General features: G+C 37.7%; 1 protein-coding gene across 2 annotated transcripts in view; it reads left to right on the top strand.

Annotated features, from left to right (window-relative positions):
• SPATS2 (spermatogenesis associated serine rich 2) overlaps positions 1-17,968 on the top strand; it is a 136,024-nt gene that overhangs the window by 79,009 nt on the left and 39,047 nt on the right. For both annotated transcript variants that reach the window (XM_033436374.2, XM_004274362.4), the window contains exon 3: positions 14,655-14,734. In XM_033436374.2, coding sequence (XP_033292265.2) covers positions 14,655-14,734 — 80 coding nt within the window. The remainder of the gene's footprint in view (positions 1-14,654; positions 14,735-17,968) is intronic.

The following is a 17,968-nucleotide window of genomic DNA, read 5'->3' on the forward strand; positions in this document are numbered from 1 at the left end:
TCCTTTTTAGCATTGGCTAATATTCCATTGCCTGAATGTATCACAGTTTATCCATTTACCTACTGAAATACATCTTGGTTGCTTCCAATTTTTGGTAGTCATAAGTAAAGCTGCTCTAAACATCCACGTGCAGGTTTTTCTGTGGGAATAAGTTTTCAGCTTCTTTGGGTAAATACTAAGGAGTGCAATTGCGGAATCATAGGGTGAGAGGATCCTTAGTTTTGTAAGAAAGTGCCAAATTGTCTTCCAAAGGTGACTGTACCATTTTGCATTCCCACCAGCAATGAATGAGGGTTCCTGTTGCTCCACATCCTTGCCAGCTCTGGTGTTGTCAGTATTCTGGATTTTTGGCTAGTCTAAGAGGTGTGTAGTGGTTCTGATTTTAATTTGCATTTCCCTAATGACACATGATGTGGCACATCTTTTCATATGCTTATTTGCCATCTATATATCTCCTTTGGTGAGGTGTTTATTAAGGTCATTGGCCCATTTTTTTAATTGTGTTGTTTCTTATTGTTGAGTTTTAAGAGTTCTTTGTAATTTTGAGTCTTTTGCAAATATTTTCTCCCAGGCTGTGGCTTGTCTTTCATTCTCTTGACAGTGTCTTTTGCAGAGCAATTTTTAATTTTAATGAAGTCCAGCTTATCAATTCTTCTTTCATGGATTGTACCTTTGGTGTTATATTTAAAAAGTCATTGCCAAACCCAAGGTCATCTAAATTTTCTCCTAAGTTATTGTCTAGAAGTTTTACAGTTTTGCATTACAGTTGGGTCTGTGATCCATTCTAAGCTAAGTTTTGTGAAGGGTATAAGGTCTGTGTTTAGATTCATTTTTTGGCATGTGGATGTCCAGTGGTTCCAGCACCATTTGTTGAAAAGACTGTCTTTGGTCATTGTATGCCTTTGTTCCTTTATCAAAGATCAGTTGACTATAATTCATATATATGGGTCTATTTCTGAACTCTCTATTCTGTTCCATTGATCATTTTGTCTATTTTTTTCACTAGTACTACAGTCTTGATTGCTGTAGCTTTATAGTGTGTCTTGGAGTTGGTTAGTATCAGTTTTTGAGCATTGTTCTCTTTCATATTATTGTGTTGGCTATTCTGTGTCTTTTGCTTCTCCACAGAAACTTTAGAATCAGTTTGTCAATATTCACAAGATAAATTGCTGGGATTTTGATTGGGTTTGCATTTAATCTGTAGACCTAGACCAAATTGGGAAGAACTGAAATCTTGACAATATTGAATCTTCCTATCCATGAACATAGAATATCTCTCCATTTATTTAGTTCTTTCATTTCTTTCCTCAGAGGTTTGTAGTGTGTAGTTTTCCTCGTATATATCTTACTCATACTTTGTTAGATTTATACCTAAATATTTTTTTGGTATGCTAATGTAAATGGTATTGTATTTTTAATTTCAAATTTCACTTGTTCATTGCAGTTATATATTAACCTTGTTTCCTGCGACCTTGCTATAATCACTTATTCCAGGAGTTTTTAATAACATTTAAAAATTTTTATTATAGAAATTAAAAATTTTTTGTATAAAAGGTAGAGAGAATAGTACAATGAACTCCCATAAACCCATAACTCAGGTCCGTAATTAACAACATGTGTCCACCCCCAGTGAATTATTTCCAAGCAAGTTTTTTTTTTTTTAATTTATTTTTTGGCTGTGTTGGGTCTTCGTTGCTGCATGCACACTTTCTCTAGTTGCGGTGAGTGGGGGCTACTCTTTGTTGTGGTGCGTGGTTTTCTCATTGCGGTGGCTTCTCTTGTTGCAGAGCACGGGCTCCAGGCGCGTGGGCTTCAGTAGTTGCAGCACGCGAGCTCAGTAGTTGTGGCACACGGGCCCTAGAGTGCCGGCTCAGTAGCTGTGACACATGGGCTTAGTTGCTCTGAGGCATGTGGGATCTTCCCAGACCAGGGACTGAACCTGTGTCCCCTGCATTGGCAGGCGGATTCTTAACCACTGTGCCACCAGGGAAGTCCCTCAAAGCAAGTTTTTGACATCATCTCAGGAAAGGACTTTTTAAATAGATATAAAAATCACTAACCAAAAGAGAAAAGAATTAATGTCAATGTATTATTACATTAAAATTTAAAACTTCTATTTATCAAAAGGCACAGTCAAGAGAGTAAAAAGGCAAGTCACAGAGAAGAAATTTGCATCATGTTTCAATGATAGAAAACTACTACAGATCAATAAGAAAAAGACAATTCTCCCTCCAAAAACTGGGCAAAAGTAGGCATGTCAGGAAAGAGAGTATTAAAATGGCTAATAACATATATAAAGGCACCGAGTCGCTTTAGAAATGAATGAAATGCAAATTGAAACCAGTAGTAGTGAGATACTACTACTCTTGCACTAGTAAGGCTAAAATTAAAAAGAGTAACAGTGCCAAGAATGTGAGTATGTGGAGCAGTGGAAGTTTTTAAAAACTGCTAGTGGAAGATTAAATTTGTGCAGCTACTTTGAAAAACTTTTTGATATTATGTATTAAAGCTGAAGATATGCATACCCTGTGACTTAACTTCTGTTCCTGGGTATACTCAAGAGAAATGCATTTCCAGGTACACCAAGAGACTTGTACAAGAATATTCAAAACAGTGTTGATTGTATTGTCCCCAAACTGGAAGCGACCCACTTGTCCATCACTAGCAGGATAGATAAACAGACCATGGCATACTCATACAATGAAATACTTTTAACAAAGAAAATGAACAAACTACATTTACTTGCAAGAACACGCATGATCTTACAGTGTTGAGCAAAACAAGTCACGCACCAAAAATAAAATATGTACGGGATTATTCCTTTTAAAAGTAAAACTATACCCTAATATTTAGTCAAATGTGCTTAGGGGGTGTCAACTATAAAGAAAAGAAGTTTGGAGCGTGGTTACCTTTGGCAGATGGGAGGAGATAATGATGAAGGGGGTCATAAGGAGGACTTCTCGGGTACTAGCGTTTTATTTCTTAACTGGGGTAATAGTATTTGGGTGTTTGTTTTGTGGTAAATGATCAAGCTGTAATACTTTTATGTGTGTGTGCACTGTAAATGCACATACACATAAAGTATTCCATTCTATAATTGTAATTTCATATATAATAATTCCATATATTTCACAATAAAATTTTTTTAAAGACATTTCATTAAGGCAGAATGGGTTTAAACAAGTGTGCTATTTAGGTAGCATGTTTCTTACATTCACAAGTATAATGCTTAAAAGCTAGTGTCCACTTTGTGATAATTGTAACAACTATTTAGAAATAGAAATATTTATAAACAAAGTAGATTATTGATCCATAAGTCAGTTTAGGAAAGAAAAGCTGACAGATTTAATTCTTATTTGCATGAAGGTTAATGAATGAAGAGTAACAGATTTTGCGGTGCTGTGTATTATGAGAAAAGTCATCGTTTTGTTGGAGACAGAAGCATGCAATTAGGATTGCCTTGTTCATTTCTGTACTTTGAAGCAAGGGGGATGAGATGGGGTGGAGAGGGAAGACAGTCACTGTTTTACAGTACTAGAAGGAACATGCAAAGCAAAGTCTTTTATAATGACAAACAGAATATCTCTCAGATCTAAACTGAAATTAGTTCTACCACATATGAAATGAAATGCAGTTAAAAAAAAAAATCGCTCCTCCTTACTCTCCTTCAGATTCTCAGGAATTCTGCCAGCTAGTGTGCACTGATTTAGTATTTGAAGGTTTGTTTTACTTTTAAATATCACAGTTCATAAGTGTTTTAATTTTTTTGACTTATGAAATTGAGTTTCTTTCCTGGATTAGCTGGCAGAATTCTTGAGAATCTGAAAGACCATGAGGAATAGGAAAGAATTTAAAAAACAAAAATAAAAACCTATGCATTCAACTCACCCAGTGCACGAAATAAGCCCAGAACTATGGTATATATTGTAAGGACATCCAAGAGTAATGATCCCATAACATAGAAGATCCATTAAACAGAGAAATATTAGTGGAACCTAAAAAGAGGGTTTGACTTGTAAGAGACTGCATATAGGCCCTTAGCAGTGGAAAGTATGTTTTTCTTCAGACTTAATGTTTTTCCTCAGACTCAGCTCACACAGAGGCATATTAGAAGACCTGATTTATTCGCAGACTGACTTTCTGCTCTTTACATTATCTAGTTTCCTTGATTCTCCCCCCGCCACCCCCGTTTTTACTGGCTGTTCATCTTTTAGCCACATCACAATTTATTTCTTCCTTTCACAAAAGGCTGGGAGAGATTAACGAGTAGAAAGGTAAAACTCAGTCCGTCCTTCTCACTGCTTGGAAATAAAGAAGGTCTTAACTAGATATTTTACTTTTTATTCTATTTTAGTGCCGCTCTCCTTAAAAAAAGCCTTGAAAGTTGGCTGTAAACAGATATCAAAATAATCATCACGTGGCTTCATAATTTTCTAAGTAACTATTTGAATTCATGTCATCCCTGGAACTACATACAGAGTTTTGCATATAAAACATTAACTCGGAGATAATCTAGAATCAGCAAATAACATGTACTGATCTTAGTAATTAAAGATTTGAGTTCTTTATTATAAAAAAAATCACAGTTTTTAAGTGCTTTAAATTTTTTTGACTTGTGAAATTGAGTTTCTTTTTTGGAACAGCTGGCAGAATTCTGAGAATCTGAAGGACAGTATGGAGTAGGAAATAATTTTTTTTACTTATGCATTTTATTTCACATGTGGGAGAACTAATTTCAGACTAATGAGAGATGGCATTGAGACAGAAGAAGTTTGGCATTAAAATCAATATAATTGTCTCCTGGCTATTCTCTAGAATACGTTACTAAGACAGTTTTGAAACATGGCCTGAATTTCCTATCTACCATTCAACCATCGAACCTTTTAAATAATGAGACACTCAAGAACTTTTGGAACTTAAAAAATAGAAGCTTATTCTGTTGCATCTGCGTGAAACCTGGGAAAATCTATTGGTGAGAGTAAAGTAGGATTTAATTGCTTGCATAATAAAACCCGTGACTTCCCATCAAGCTCTGCCTTGAAAAATCAGAACTTATTCTAGATGTTAGGAAATTTCCCAGTGTAAGCGCTTTGTCTATAAAAAGAGGCACAACGTACTTCAGAATGTAGCTGAAGAAGCACTCAAAGGAGCAAAGTAAAGAAAAAATTTAATCAGCTCTTAAGACTAGATGGCAAGGGAATTCCCTGGTGGTCCAGTGGTTAGGACTCCGCGCTTTCACTGTCGAGGGCACAGATTCAGTCCCTGGTTGGGGAACTAAGATCCCACAACCTGCGCAGTGCGGCCAGAAAAAGAAAAAACACTAGATGACAAGTGAAAGCAGAAGCAACAGGAAGATAAAAGGCTGCTTTCTTTCATTGAAGACCCACTTAGCAGATTGATTGGTAGTTGAAGTGTGGATTTTTCTGGACACTGAAGCCACATTAGTCATCCGAAATGGCTAAGAAGACCAATCGATGAGACTCCTTACAACCTACTAAGAGGACTGGCAACTAGGATGGAGCTTTCTTAAATAACTTTTAAACAACTAAACATATAAAAGTGCTAGCATTTCAGAAAGCTACAATAGTGTACTATAGTAGAATTACTTAAAGCAAACTAGAAATCTTACAAAATGGCATTTTGACATAGTTGCCTTTCTAAATTTCTCATCTCTGATTTGCTTCCCTTTTAAGCCTGAATCCCCTTTATTTACACATATCCCCCCTTTTTAAATAAGTATCTTATTTCTTACCAAAACAGTCATAATTCTTCTAAGCTTAGAAGGTAAATTGACAGAAGAGAGAATTACCACCTAGGAAACTGAAGTTGGTGGCATCTTCAGTTTTGAAGTTGTGAATACACTCTAGGCTTTAGCTAGTAGTGCCTGTGACAATAACTTTCTTTTCCTTGCACTCACATTTGTGCAACATAACCCCTGTCCCTATGTTTGCCATTAGTGCCCATGAAGAAACTGAACTCCACTTGTAATTTTAAGGGTGATTTATATGTGGATTATTCTCAAAATTGGCAAATTTTTCAAAAAAAGCAATTGCAAGAGACTAGTTATCTTCTTTTAGGTGGTTGAGTACTGGCTGTGTTCAGTCTAAAGGAGAACTTCAGATTGTTTAATTGTTCATGAGATACCACTTCTGGCACTTAGCCTCTGCTTTTGAGTTTGCTTTTTAATTTTTAAAAGGAAGTTGATACAGTTTGGGAAAATATGACAAGTTATCATCACACTTGTTAGGTTATCTGTATGTCTAGGGTTCTTCACCTCTGGGCTTAGCTGCACTTAATTGGCTCTTAACTGTATGGCCTGTCTTTGGCCATGGTGAAATGTGAATAATTTTGTAATCCAACTTGTTTCATGTATGTAGGAGGAACATCAGTGAGTAATAACAAAAATCTGAGATCCTTAGAAGAAAGGTGATATACCACCTTTTAGTTAAAATAATGGCAACTTGAGAACTAGTATATTTGATGAGTTGTGGCACTTTGTGTGTAGCATAAAACTTGGACTCTGTCCTTGGTTCTGCAGTAGGTTTCTTACTGTATGAGTTTGGGTAAAGAATAGTACCATGACTGACTTTTCTCATCATTGTAAAGTGAAGAGAAGGTATTCTGGAAGGGATTATATTTCCACCTTTCTCCTCACTTGTCAGATTGGATAATATAATAATTTGCCATCATGTCAATTAAAAAAATACATAAACAATCTAGAACCATGAGTTTTTAGTTGTTAAATTCAAAGACACAAATGCATTAGCCCCTGTAAGAATCCTTAGACTTACTCCATGTCTGGGTTGAGCCCCCTCTATGCTTCTCTCTACTGTAAGCAGCCTGGAATTTGGGGGAACAGACTTTTCCATGAAGGAAACAATCTTCTCATTGATAATCAGATTTAATTCACTTTAGTACTTTCAAAGAGCCTTACCGCGCCTTAATAATATTAGCTCTGCTAAATCTTTTTAGGTAGGACCCTAAATAGTAAAGCTTTCAACAATCTCCACCTTGGGCTTCCCTGGTGGCTCAGTGGTTAAGAATCTGCCTGCCAATGCAGGGGACAGGGGTTCGAGCCCTGGTCTGGGAAGATCCCACATGCCGCGGAGCAACTAAGCCCGTGGGCCACAACTACTGAGGCTGCGCTCTAGAACCCGCAAGCCAAAACTACTGAGCCCACGTGCCACAACTACTGAAGCCCGTTTGGCTAGAGCCTGTGCTCCGCAACAACAGAAGCTACCGCAATGAAAAGCCCATGCAGCACAACAAAGAGTAGCCCCGCTCACCACAACTAGAGAAAGCCCACGTGCAGCAACGAAGACACAACGCAGCCAAAAAAAAAAAAAAAATCTCTGCCTCAAAATAGTGTTATGGTGGGCATCTAGTATGTATTTAGTACTGTGCAATTTAATAAGCTATGCATAGTTGCTATCATTATTAGAGAGATTGTTTATTTTTACTGGTCTCTTGCACTAGACTATAAAACTCAGAGCAGGAACCATAGACGTCTTGTTTGCCAATGTATCCTCAATGCCTAGCTTGGCTCATGGTAGGTGCTTACCAAATATTTTTTGCAGAGATTAATTTGGAATCTCAGTAAGGGATCCTTACATTTAAAATTTTACATTAGAAAACAATGCTATTTTCTTAACATTCTTTATAATTAGAACTTAAATTTTTTTAAATTGTGATAAAATTTACATGACATAAAATTTACTATTTTAACCATGTTTAAGTGTGCAGTTCAGTGGCATATTTTCACACTGCTCTGCAACCATCACCACTGTCCATCTCCACACTTTTCCAACTTGCAAAACTGAAACTCTGTTATCTGTTCAACAAGATCTTGCTTTCCCCCTTCCTCCCCAGCTCATAGCAACCACCATTCTACTTTCCCTTCTTTTAATTTGACTCTCCAGTCACCTCATATGAATGGAATCATACAGTATTTGTCCTTTTGTAACTGGCTTAATTCACTTAGCATAATATCTTCAGGCTTCATCCATGTTGTAGCATGTGTCAGAATTTCCTTCCTTTTTAATGCTGAATAATATTCCATTGTGTATATATATACACACCACATTTTCTTTTTTTTTTTGCAGTACGAGGGCCTCTCACTGTTGTGGCCTCTCCCGTTGCGGAGCACAGACTCCGGACGCACAGGCTCAGTGGCCATGGCTCACGGGCCCAGCCGCTCTGCGGCATGTTGGATCTTCCCAGACCGGGGCACGAACCTGTGTCCCCTGCATTGGCAGGCGGACTCCCAACCACTGCGCCACCAGGGAAGCCCCACACCACATTTTCTTTATCCATTCATCTGATGATGGACATTTTGTTTCTTCTACCTTTTGGCTATTGTGAATAATGCTGGTATGAACATGGGTATACAAATATTGGGTTGGCCAAAAAGTTCGTTCGGGTTTAAGTAAAACTAAAAGACACATTTTTCATCTTCACCAAGAATTTTATTGAACAATGTATTCACTAGCCGAATGAACTTTTTGGCCAACCCAATATTTGTTCAAGTTGCTGCTTTCAGTTTTCTGTGTGTATACCCAGACGTGGAATTGCTGTATCATATTATAATTCTATCTTTAATTATGTATTTAAGGAGTCACCATATAGCTTTCCACAGCAGCTATACCATCTTACATTCCCACCAGCAAGGTATGACGGTTCCAGTTTCTCCACATCCTCACGAATACTGTTTTCTCTCTTCCTTTGTTCCTTTCCTCCCTCCTTCCCTTCCTTCCTGCCTGCCTGCCTGCCTGCCTGCCTTTCTTCCTTCCATCCTGAGAGTTGTGAATAATCAGACATTTTAACCAAACTAATTATGAAACATTGAATACAATATGGTCTTCAGGTTAAATTATAAATTAAAAACAGAATTAGACTATGTTTCAAAGTTGGTTGAGATATGTGTTCAATTACAAAGAAGACATACAGATAGATGGCCAACAGGTACATGAAAAGGTGCTTAACATCACTAATCAGGAAAATGCAATCAGAACCATAATGTGATATCACCTCCCACCTGTTAGAATGGTTATTATCAAAAAGACAAGAAATAACAAGTGTTGGCCAGGATGTGGAGAAAAGGGAACTCTGTGCACTGTTGGTGGGAATGTAAATTGGTGCAGCCACTATGGAAAACAGTATGGAGGTTCCTCAAAATATTAAATATAGAACTACCATATGATCCAGCAATTCCACTTCTGGATATTTATCCAAAGAAAGCAAAAACATTAACTCGAAAAGACACATGTACCCCCATGTTCATTGTGGCATGATTTACAGTAGTTGAGATCTGGAAACAACCTAAGTGTCTATTGATGGATGAATGGATAAAGAAAATGTGGTGTATATATTACAGTGGAATATTATTCAGCCATAAAAAGAAAATCTTGCCATTTGTGACAACATGGATGGACCTTGAGGACATTATGCTAAGTGAAATAAGTCAGTGAAAGACAAACCGTATGATCTCACATAAATGTGGGATCTAAAATTTGAAAATAAAAGAGCTCATAGATACAGAGAACAGATTGGTGGTTACCAAAGATGGGGGGTTGGGGGAGGACCAAGTGGGTCAAGGGGGTCAAAAGGTACAAACTTCCAGTTATAAAATAAATAAGTCCTGGGACTGTAATGTACAGCATGGTGACTATAGTTAATAATACCGTATTGCTTGTTTGAAAGTTGCTGAGAGAGTGTATCTTAAAAGTTCTTACCATAAGAAAAAAATTCTAACTATGTATGGTGATGGATGTTAACTAGACTTATTGTGGTGATCATTTCACAATATATACAAATATCAAATCATTATGCTATATACCTGAAACTACATAATATAAAGTTACATATATGTCAATTATACCTCAATTTTATTTTATTTATTTATTTATTTTGCGGTACGCGGGCCTCTCACTGTTGTGGCCTCTCCCGTTGCGGAGCACAGGCTCCAGACGCGCAGGCCCAGCGGCCATGGCTCACGGGCCCAGCCGCTCCACGGCTTGTGGGATCCTCCCGTATACCTCAATTTTTAAAAAAACTTGCTCAAGTCTGGTTTGATATATGTGATAGTCAGATATTTCTATGTTATCCTCATTGACATAACTTTTGCCTGATTTTTGAAGGCAGTGAAAACAATAACAAAGTCTGCAATATTTACAGATATGTCAGTGATCCTATAAATAGTATACTTTTCCCAAAATGTTCCTAAATCTGTGCTATTTGAAATAATTCCAAGAAACCTGTGAGATGGTTCCTGATAGAATGAGATAAATGATAATAAGAAAGCTCAGTGTCAAGGGTTCCTCATATCCTTTATGAATCTTGCCAGAGTATAGTATTTAACTTCATTTTTTTTTTTTTTTTTTTGCTGTACGTGGGCCTCTCACTGATGTGGCCTCTCCCGTTGCGGAGCACAGGCTCCAGACGCGCAGGCTCAGCGGCCATGGCTCACAGGCCCAGCTGCCCCGTGGTGTGTGGGATCTTCCCAGACCGGGGCACAAACCCGTGTCCCCCGCATCGGCAGGCGGACTCTCAACCACTGCGCCACCAGGGGAGCCCTAACTTCATTTTTTTTTTCTTTAAAAATTTATTTCTGATAGAATATACATGACCTTCTATCATAGAGTAGTTATAAAAGGATGAGACCCTGCCTTATTTCCTACCAATGGAATTAAGTAAATCTTAGGCTTTCTTTGCATGAAAAAATAAGAGAATTGTTAAATCACTAAATGTTGTTGGTGGGAATTAAAAATGACTTTCCCTGTCATGTTGAGAGGCACTTAAGCTCCAGTTCATTGAAGCAGGGTTTTGAATCTACTTGAGTTGTTGGTTTAAGTAAAAAGAGGCAATATTAGCTGGTGAATAGACAAGTTAAGATGTTAAATTATTGCTGCCCTTTTTGGCGAACTCATGATTTAGAATATAAATACAAAATGGGCATTTGTGCCCTGGGAGGCTGACTTGTACAGACTACAGGTCAGACTACAGGTTTCTTGCCCTTGGGCTTCTGGTTGAGTTTGGCTATTGGGCAGCATAGACAGGAGACCAGAGGCAAGGAGGAGAGTGAGGTAGGAGTATCTGTTCCCCCAATCTTTCCCTGAGGGGTCACTGTGGGCTTACTGTGTCCTTTGACTAAAGGACTATTATCCTGTGGCTGTCTCCACACCAGATGAAACAAAGATGAAAGAGCCTGCTCTCTCTGGGTTCCAGTAATTGCTCCCTCCTTACCTTCTTTAAAACCTCCAGTAGCAATATACGTTGCTATTATTAGCCAAGGAGTACTGTGCTCTATCTTGTGGTTTCCCTACTCCCTACCAGCACCTTCGAAAATAGTCCCTTCATTAAACTCTTCAGATTTCCCAGTCTAAGTGTGCTGTTTGTTTCCTGCTGGGATCCTGACTGAAACAGCTGCTTTATGTATTTTTTTTTAACATCTTTAATTGGAGTATAATTGCTTTACAATGATGTGTTAGTTTCTGCTTTATAACAAAGTGAATCAGCTATGCATATATATATATATATCCCCATATCTCCTCCCTCTTGCGTCTCCCTCCCACCCTCCCTCTCCCACCCCTCTAGGTGGTCACAAAGCACCGAGATGATCTCCCTGTGCTATGTGGCTGCTTCCCACTAGCTATCTGTTTTACATTTGGTAGCGTATATATGTCCATGCCGCTCTCACTTCGTCCCAGCTTACCCTTCCCCCTCCCCATGTCCTCAAGTCCATTCTCTACGTCTGTGTCTTTATTCCTGTCCTGCCCCTAGGTTCTTATGCTTTATGTATTTTTAATCATTATCCTAACTGGTATGCCAAATAAACCCTAATAATACTTATGCTAATTTGAGGGGGCAGTAACTGAAGGTGTTTGCAGAACTACCCTTTGTTTTCCTTGCACTTGGTTTCATCTAGCATGTTGTTAAAGGAAAAAAAAATAAAAAGTGTTAGATGATGTAGAAATTAGAAATACGAATAGTTCATTTAAATATAGATTCCAAAATGCTATTTTACCTTAAGTATCCCCTCTTTTCCCTAAAAGAGATTGGTGGTTTGATTCCTTAGTAAGATTATTGATGTCCTTTGTATCATCTCGGTGCTCATTAATGTGTCTTTGGGAGAGAGTACAGTTGACCCTTGAACAACATGGGGGTTAGGGGTGCTGACCCACAAGTGCAGTGGAAAATCCTTACAATTGGGCCTCAGTGTCCACAGTTCTGCATCTGTGGATCCAACCAACCTCAGATTGTGTAGTACTGTAGTATTTACTGTTGAAAAAAATCTGTGTATAAGTAGCCCCAGGCGGTTCAAACCCATGTGGTTCAAGGGTCATCTGCACTTACAACTGTCAGGTTATATCATCTGGATAACCTAAAGCAGTTCTGAGAAGGTTGCTGGGTACTAGTATTTTGGCTATATAAGATTTTTATCTGTACTGTGTCTCTTTTCAATTAATAAAGATAATTGGGAGTTAACCATATTATGTCGTCATCTGGAAAACTCAGGCTTTAAATACTGAGTTTGTGTAAATGTGACCTGATTTTTCATTCCGGGAACAATCATGATACTGCCAATATTACAGAGGTTAAATCTAACTTAATTCACAGTTCAATGGTAATTGGCAAACATAGTTTCTCTTTGAATGACATTGGCTCTATTCATATCCTCTTTTCCACTTTTAGTACCAAAATATTGTTATCATTCTAACTTATAATTATCAGTCTTCCACAGCAACTAGGAGGTATTTTAAAACACAGGATAACAACTGAGCTGTAAAAGAGGCTTTAATTAACTGGGACAAAGTGAGAGAGTGGCATGTACCTATATACACTACCAAATGTAGAACCAATAGCTAGTGGGAAGCAGCCCCATAGCACAGGGAGATCAGCTCGGTGCTTTCTGAACACCTAGAGGGGTGGGATAGGGAGGGAGGGAGGGAGACACAAGAGGGAAGGGATATGGGGATATATGTATATGTATAGATGATTCACTTTGTTATAAAGCAGAAACTAACACACCATTGTAAAGCAATTATACTCCAATAAAGATGTTAAAAAAATTTTTTTAAAAATCTGAAATAATAGTAAAAGAATTTGGAAAGCGCACTAGTATATTACTGTATTTTTTATACCCCCATCTTATTCCGTTCAGACTGCTGTAACAAAGTACCACAGACTGGGTAGCTTATAAACAACAGAAATTTACTTCTCACAGTTCTAGAGGCTGGAAATCTGAGATTAGAGTGCCACCATGGTCTGGTGAGTGCCTTCTTCTGGGTTTCAGACTTCTCATTGTGTCCTCACATGGTGGCAGGGGCTAGAGAACTCTGTAGAATCTTTTTTATAAGAGCACTTATCCTGGGACTTCCCTGGTAGTCCAGTGATTAAGAATCCGCTTTCCAATGCAGGGGACGCGGGTTCAAACCCTGGTCAGAGAAGTAAGATCCCACATGCCGTGGGGCAGCTAAGCCCACGCGCCACAACTACTGAGCCCTCACACTCTGGAGCCCGCACTCCGCAAGGAAGAGCCCACCGCAGCCACATAAGTAAATAAATTTTTTTTTTAAAAAAAGAGCACTAATCCCATTCATGAGGACTCCACTCTCCAAAGGCCTCACCTCCTAATACCATCACTGTAGGATTTCATATATGAATTTGGAGGGGAGAACACAAACATTCAGACCACAGCAACCGCTTTTCTCAAAATTTCCCCTTTTACTTGCTTTGTTGAAATTCTAACCCCCAAGCTACTCCCAAGTATGGTGCATGGATCTGCAATGTTGATACCGCTTGGGAGTAAAAACCTCAGGCCACACGCCAGACTCCTGAATCAGAACCTGCATTTTAACTGGAGATTTCCCCAGATGTTAAATATACACATCAGAATTTGAGAAGCACTCTAACCATGTCCTAGGATCGCATCTCATTAGATTAAAACAAAGTTGTCAAGTGTTAAAGCTGAGGTAATTTGTTGATCATATAGTCACGGGTAAAGAAACTGATTAAATTCATAGATAGCCTTTTCTTTATAAGTGCAGGGAAGCCAAACTCTTTTCTGTAATTACTTACATTGAACTAAGTTTTCCCATTTGTGCTGGTAATGTAAACTCAAGTACATTGCTTTATCAAGTATTATATTGGGAACACAAACAAATGTGTTCATGGAGTTCATAGTCTAAGAACATGGTGTGTGTGTGTTGCAGTCTGGAAGATGGAAAGTACTTTTATGTGTTGTTATTATTAATGCCACAGAAGCTCTCATTCTCACATTTTCATATTTGTTAGTATTAAACTTTACCTTGAGGAGCTATTTACTTTACTAGCTACTTTACTTTAGAGGGTCTTTTAAATTAACATAAGATAGTTAACAAAGATACCAAGGATTACTGGACAGTCTAATATAGGTGATGTACTTAGTGTTTTTCTCAAGCTGTGACAGTTTCTATTAAAATAAAATTAATTTTATAATTTTAATGCAAATGTAGTTATCAGTTATCTATATAATAGAATTTGCAAAATAACAACTAACTTCTTGTTAGCTGTCTATGGGAGAAAAGCAGCTAGTATTGGCCCTTCCATTTTACGGGATGGATTATGTGTTAGCTTTGGACCATGTTGAATATATTTTTTCCTTCTCATTGTTTCAGATTCATCAGGATTCATTTTTGATTTGCAGTCCAATACTGTACTGGCCCAGGGAGGAGTTTTTGAGAACATGAAAGAGAAGGTATGACTAGTTACTGTGGATAAGAAACTTGAATGTTTTGTTAAAATTTAGATACTAATAAAATCAATGGCTATACAAACTCATTAAGAAAGTGAAATTTTAAGAACAAAACTGTATGAATGCCACTGTATATCAGAGAGTAACTACCATGAAGGTTTTGAGGAATCAGAGCCTATACGTGCAATTTGCTTTGCATGTATACATATGCATATATTTATTCTAATTCTCTTGAAGACATCTTAATATTAATTAATATTATAACAATATTTATATGGCTAAGTGTGTATCTCATTTAGCAACATCTTTTTTTCTTTTTTTTTTTTTGCGGTACGCGGGCCTCTCACTGTTGTGGCCTCTCCCGTTGCGGAGCACAGGCTCCGGACTCGCAGGCTCCAGACGCGCAGGCTCAGCGGCCATGGCTCACGGGCCCAGCCGCTCTGCGGCGTGTGGGATCTTCCCAGACCGGGGCACGAACCCGTGTCCCCTGCATCGGCGGGCGGACTCTCAAACACTGCACCACCAGGGAAACCCTAGCAACAGTCTTTAAAGAACAATCTGAGTAGGATCTTCCCTTTTTTTTTTTTAAGACAACCCAATTTTTATTTTTTGATTTTTATTTATTTGGCCATGCCGGGTCTTAGTTGCAGCACGTGGGATCTTCGTTGCGGCACGTGGGGTCTTTTAGTTGCAGCATGCGGACTCTTAGTTGTGGGATGCAGACTCTTAGTTGCGGCATGCATGTGGGATCTAGTTCCCTGCCCAGGGATCGAACCCGGGCCCCCTGCATTGGGAGCGTGGTGTCTTAACCACTGGACCACCAGGGAAGTCCCAGGATCTACCCTTTCACTTGAAGAGGATTTTTAAGTCCAGGAGACTTTAGAGCAAGAAGAGAAACAAATTTTCTAAGTAATATACCTTTGGAAGAAAAGGTTGTTTTTAGTAATATAACCCTTAATGAGCTATACTGAGAAAAACATTTAAAAAAAAGCTTTATGTGTGTTCTCTGTCTTATTTAAAAAGTATATTGTTGATTATGGAGTCATAGATATATATTGGTTCAGTAATATAAACACTTTCACATTTTAAGTTATCAGAATTTTACCTTTATCATTGAATCTGTTATTTTTGCCTGAAGCCCATTTTCTAGTGATCAGTGCTAAGTTTTTTGCTCATTTCAAAAATGTATATTACAAATTTGCCCTCTTTGTATTATAGATTATATACCTTCCCATTTGTGTGGTTTTAAACCTTATCATTGTTCAATTAAGCCTGAAACAAAAAAAGTATAGAATGATATGAAAACAAGTGTACTAAGAAAGACTTAGGTTCTAATACAGATTCTGCTAATTACTTGAACAAGATACTTTACTTCTCTTCGTCTATAAAAGGACTTCCTTTTCAAGCAGTATGGCTGACTAGATACCCTGAAAACATTTCTAATATACAATGCTTACAAATACAGAATGAAAAATAACATACATCATTTTAAATGCATAGATGGGGAATTCCCTGGCGGTCCAGTGGTTAGGACTCTGCGCTTTCATTGCAGAGGCCCTGGGTTTGATCCCTGGTCGGGGAACTAAGATCCTGCAAGCCACATGGCACGCAAAAAAAACCAAAAAAACCCAAACCTTTTAATACTATATTTGAACTTTTATTATTATATATGAACTTATGTTGTAAGAAACAAAATTTCCTAGCTCTATCCACTGAAAGGACCTAGAAATAATGACTCCCTGGTAGCAATAAACACACCTAGCTCTTAGATGTTGGTTTCTAACTACCACTTTCTACCAAAAAGAATCAGGTCTTCTTGAAAAAATAACCAATTTCACATTGTGCAGTAAGACAAGAAACGAAAATTATAAGGATTAGAAAGGAAGAAAAAAAAACTGCCGTTATTTATAGACAATACTGTTGTCTACGTAGAAGAACCAAGAAAGCAACAAATTATTAGGAATAATGAAGTCATCAAAATAGCTGGATATAAAATCGATATACAAAAATGAAAATAGAATATGCAATTATTATAAAGTATTTTTAATCTCAGAAGATATAAAATACCTTAAAATACCTTAGGAATAACTGACAAAATTGGAATTCCCTGTTTTAAAGGGAAATTTGGCATTTCTAATGAAATTGTAGATGCCCTACTGTTCAGGAATTCTACTAGTGGTTATATACAATAGAGGCATCCTCTCACTCTTCACAGAAGACCCTTTTGTTTCTTGTTTTTTTTAACTAACAATTTGCTAAACATTGTCATAGGCACTGAGTATTCAGCAAGTAAGCATAAGCATAGGAATATTTATTATAACATTTTTCATAGTAACCAAACACTGGAAAGAACGTAAATGTCCATCAACAGGAGAATGAATAAATTGGCTATATTCATACAATGGAAATGCTATGTAGCAGTTAAAATAAATGAATAAGATGCATTTATCAACATGAAAAATAAATCTAAAAAAATTGTTACATGAAAAAGCAAATTGAATATAGACATGTACGATATGATAATATTTATGTAATGCAAAACAGTAATATGGATTACCTGTGGATACATACATACATCATAAAAGTACAAAAACATGTATCAAAATAACACCAAGTTCAAGGTAGAGATCTCTGTGGAGAGGAGGGAAATGGGGTTTAGGAGAGACTTCATGGGCACTTCAGTTGCATATATTTTATTTTATTAAACTGGCTGTCATATAGTGAGTGTTCATTATGTTTTATATACCTGAAACAGTTTATAATAATTTAAATTATCTTTAAGCATTATTACACAATTAAATGATATGAAGTAAACGTTTTGAAAAATGCTGTACAAAAATCTGTTATTGTTGGGTTTCCCTGGTGGCGCAGTGGTTGAGAGTCCACCTGCCTATGCAGGGGACACGGGTTCGTGCCCTGGTCCGGGAGGATCCCACATGCCGCGGAGCAGCTAGGCCCGTGAGCCATGGCTGCTGAGCCTGCGCGTCCGGAGCCTGTGCTCCGTAACGGGAGAGGCCACAACAGTGAGAGGCCCGCGTACCGCAAAAAAAAAAAAAAAAATCTGTTATTGTTGGTGGTTCGTTAAACTTCCCACCTTTCTCTGTAGTTTGCTAAAAATGAGGAAATGTTGATGCTAAATTAATACCTGATACCTAAATTAAACCACCCTTTCTTGAAACAAAATCTGGCACAAATCTTTTTTAATTAATTAATTAGGTTGCACTGGGTCTTAGTTGC

This window comes from Orcinus orca, chromosome 11, assembly GCF_937001465.1.
Source record: "Orcinus orca chromosome 11, mOrcOrc1.1, whole genome shotgun sequence".
Taxonomy (NCBI): Eukaryota; Metazoa; Chordata; class Mammalia; order Artiodactyla; family Delphinidae; genus Orcinus; species Orcinus orca.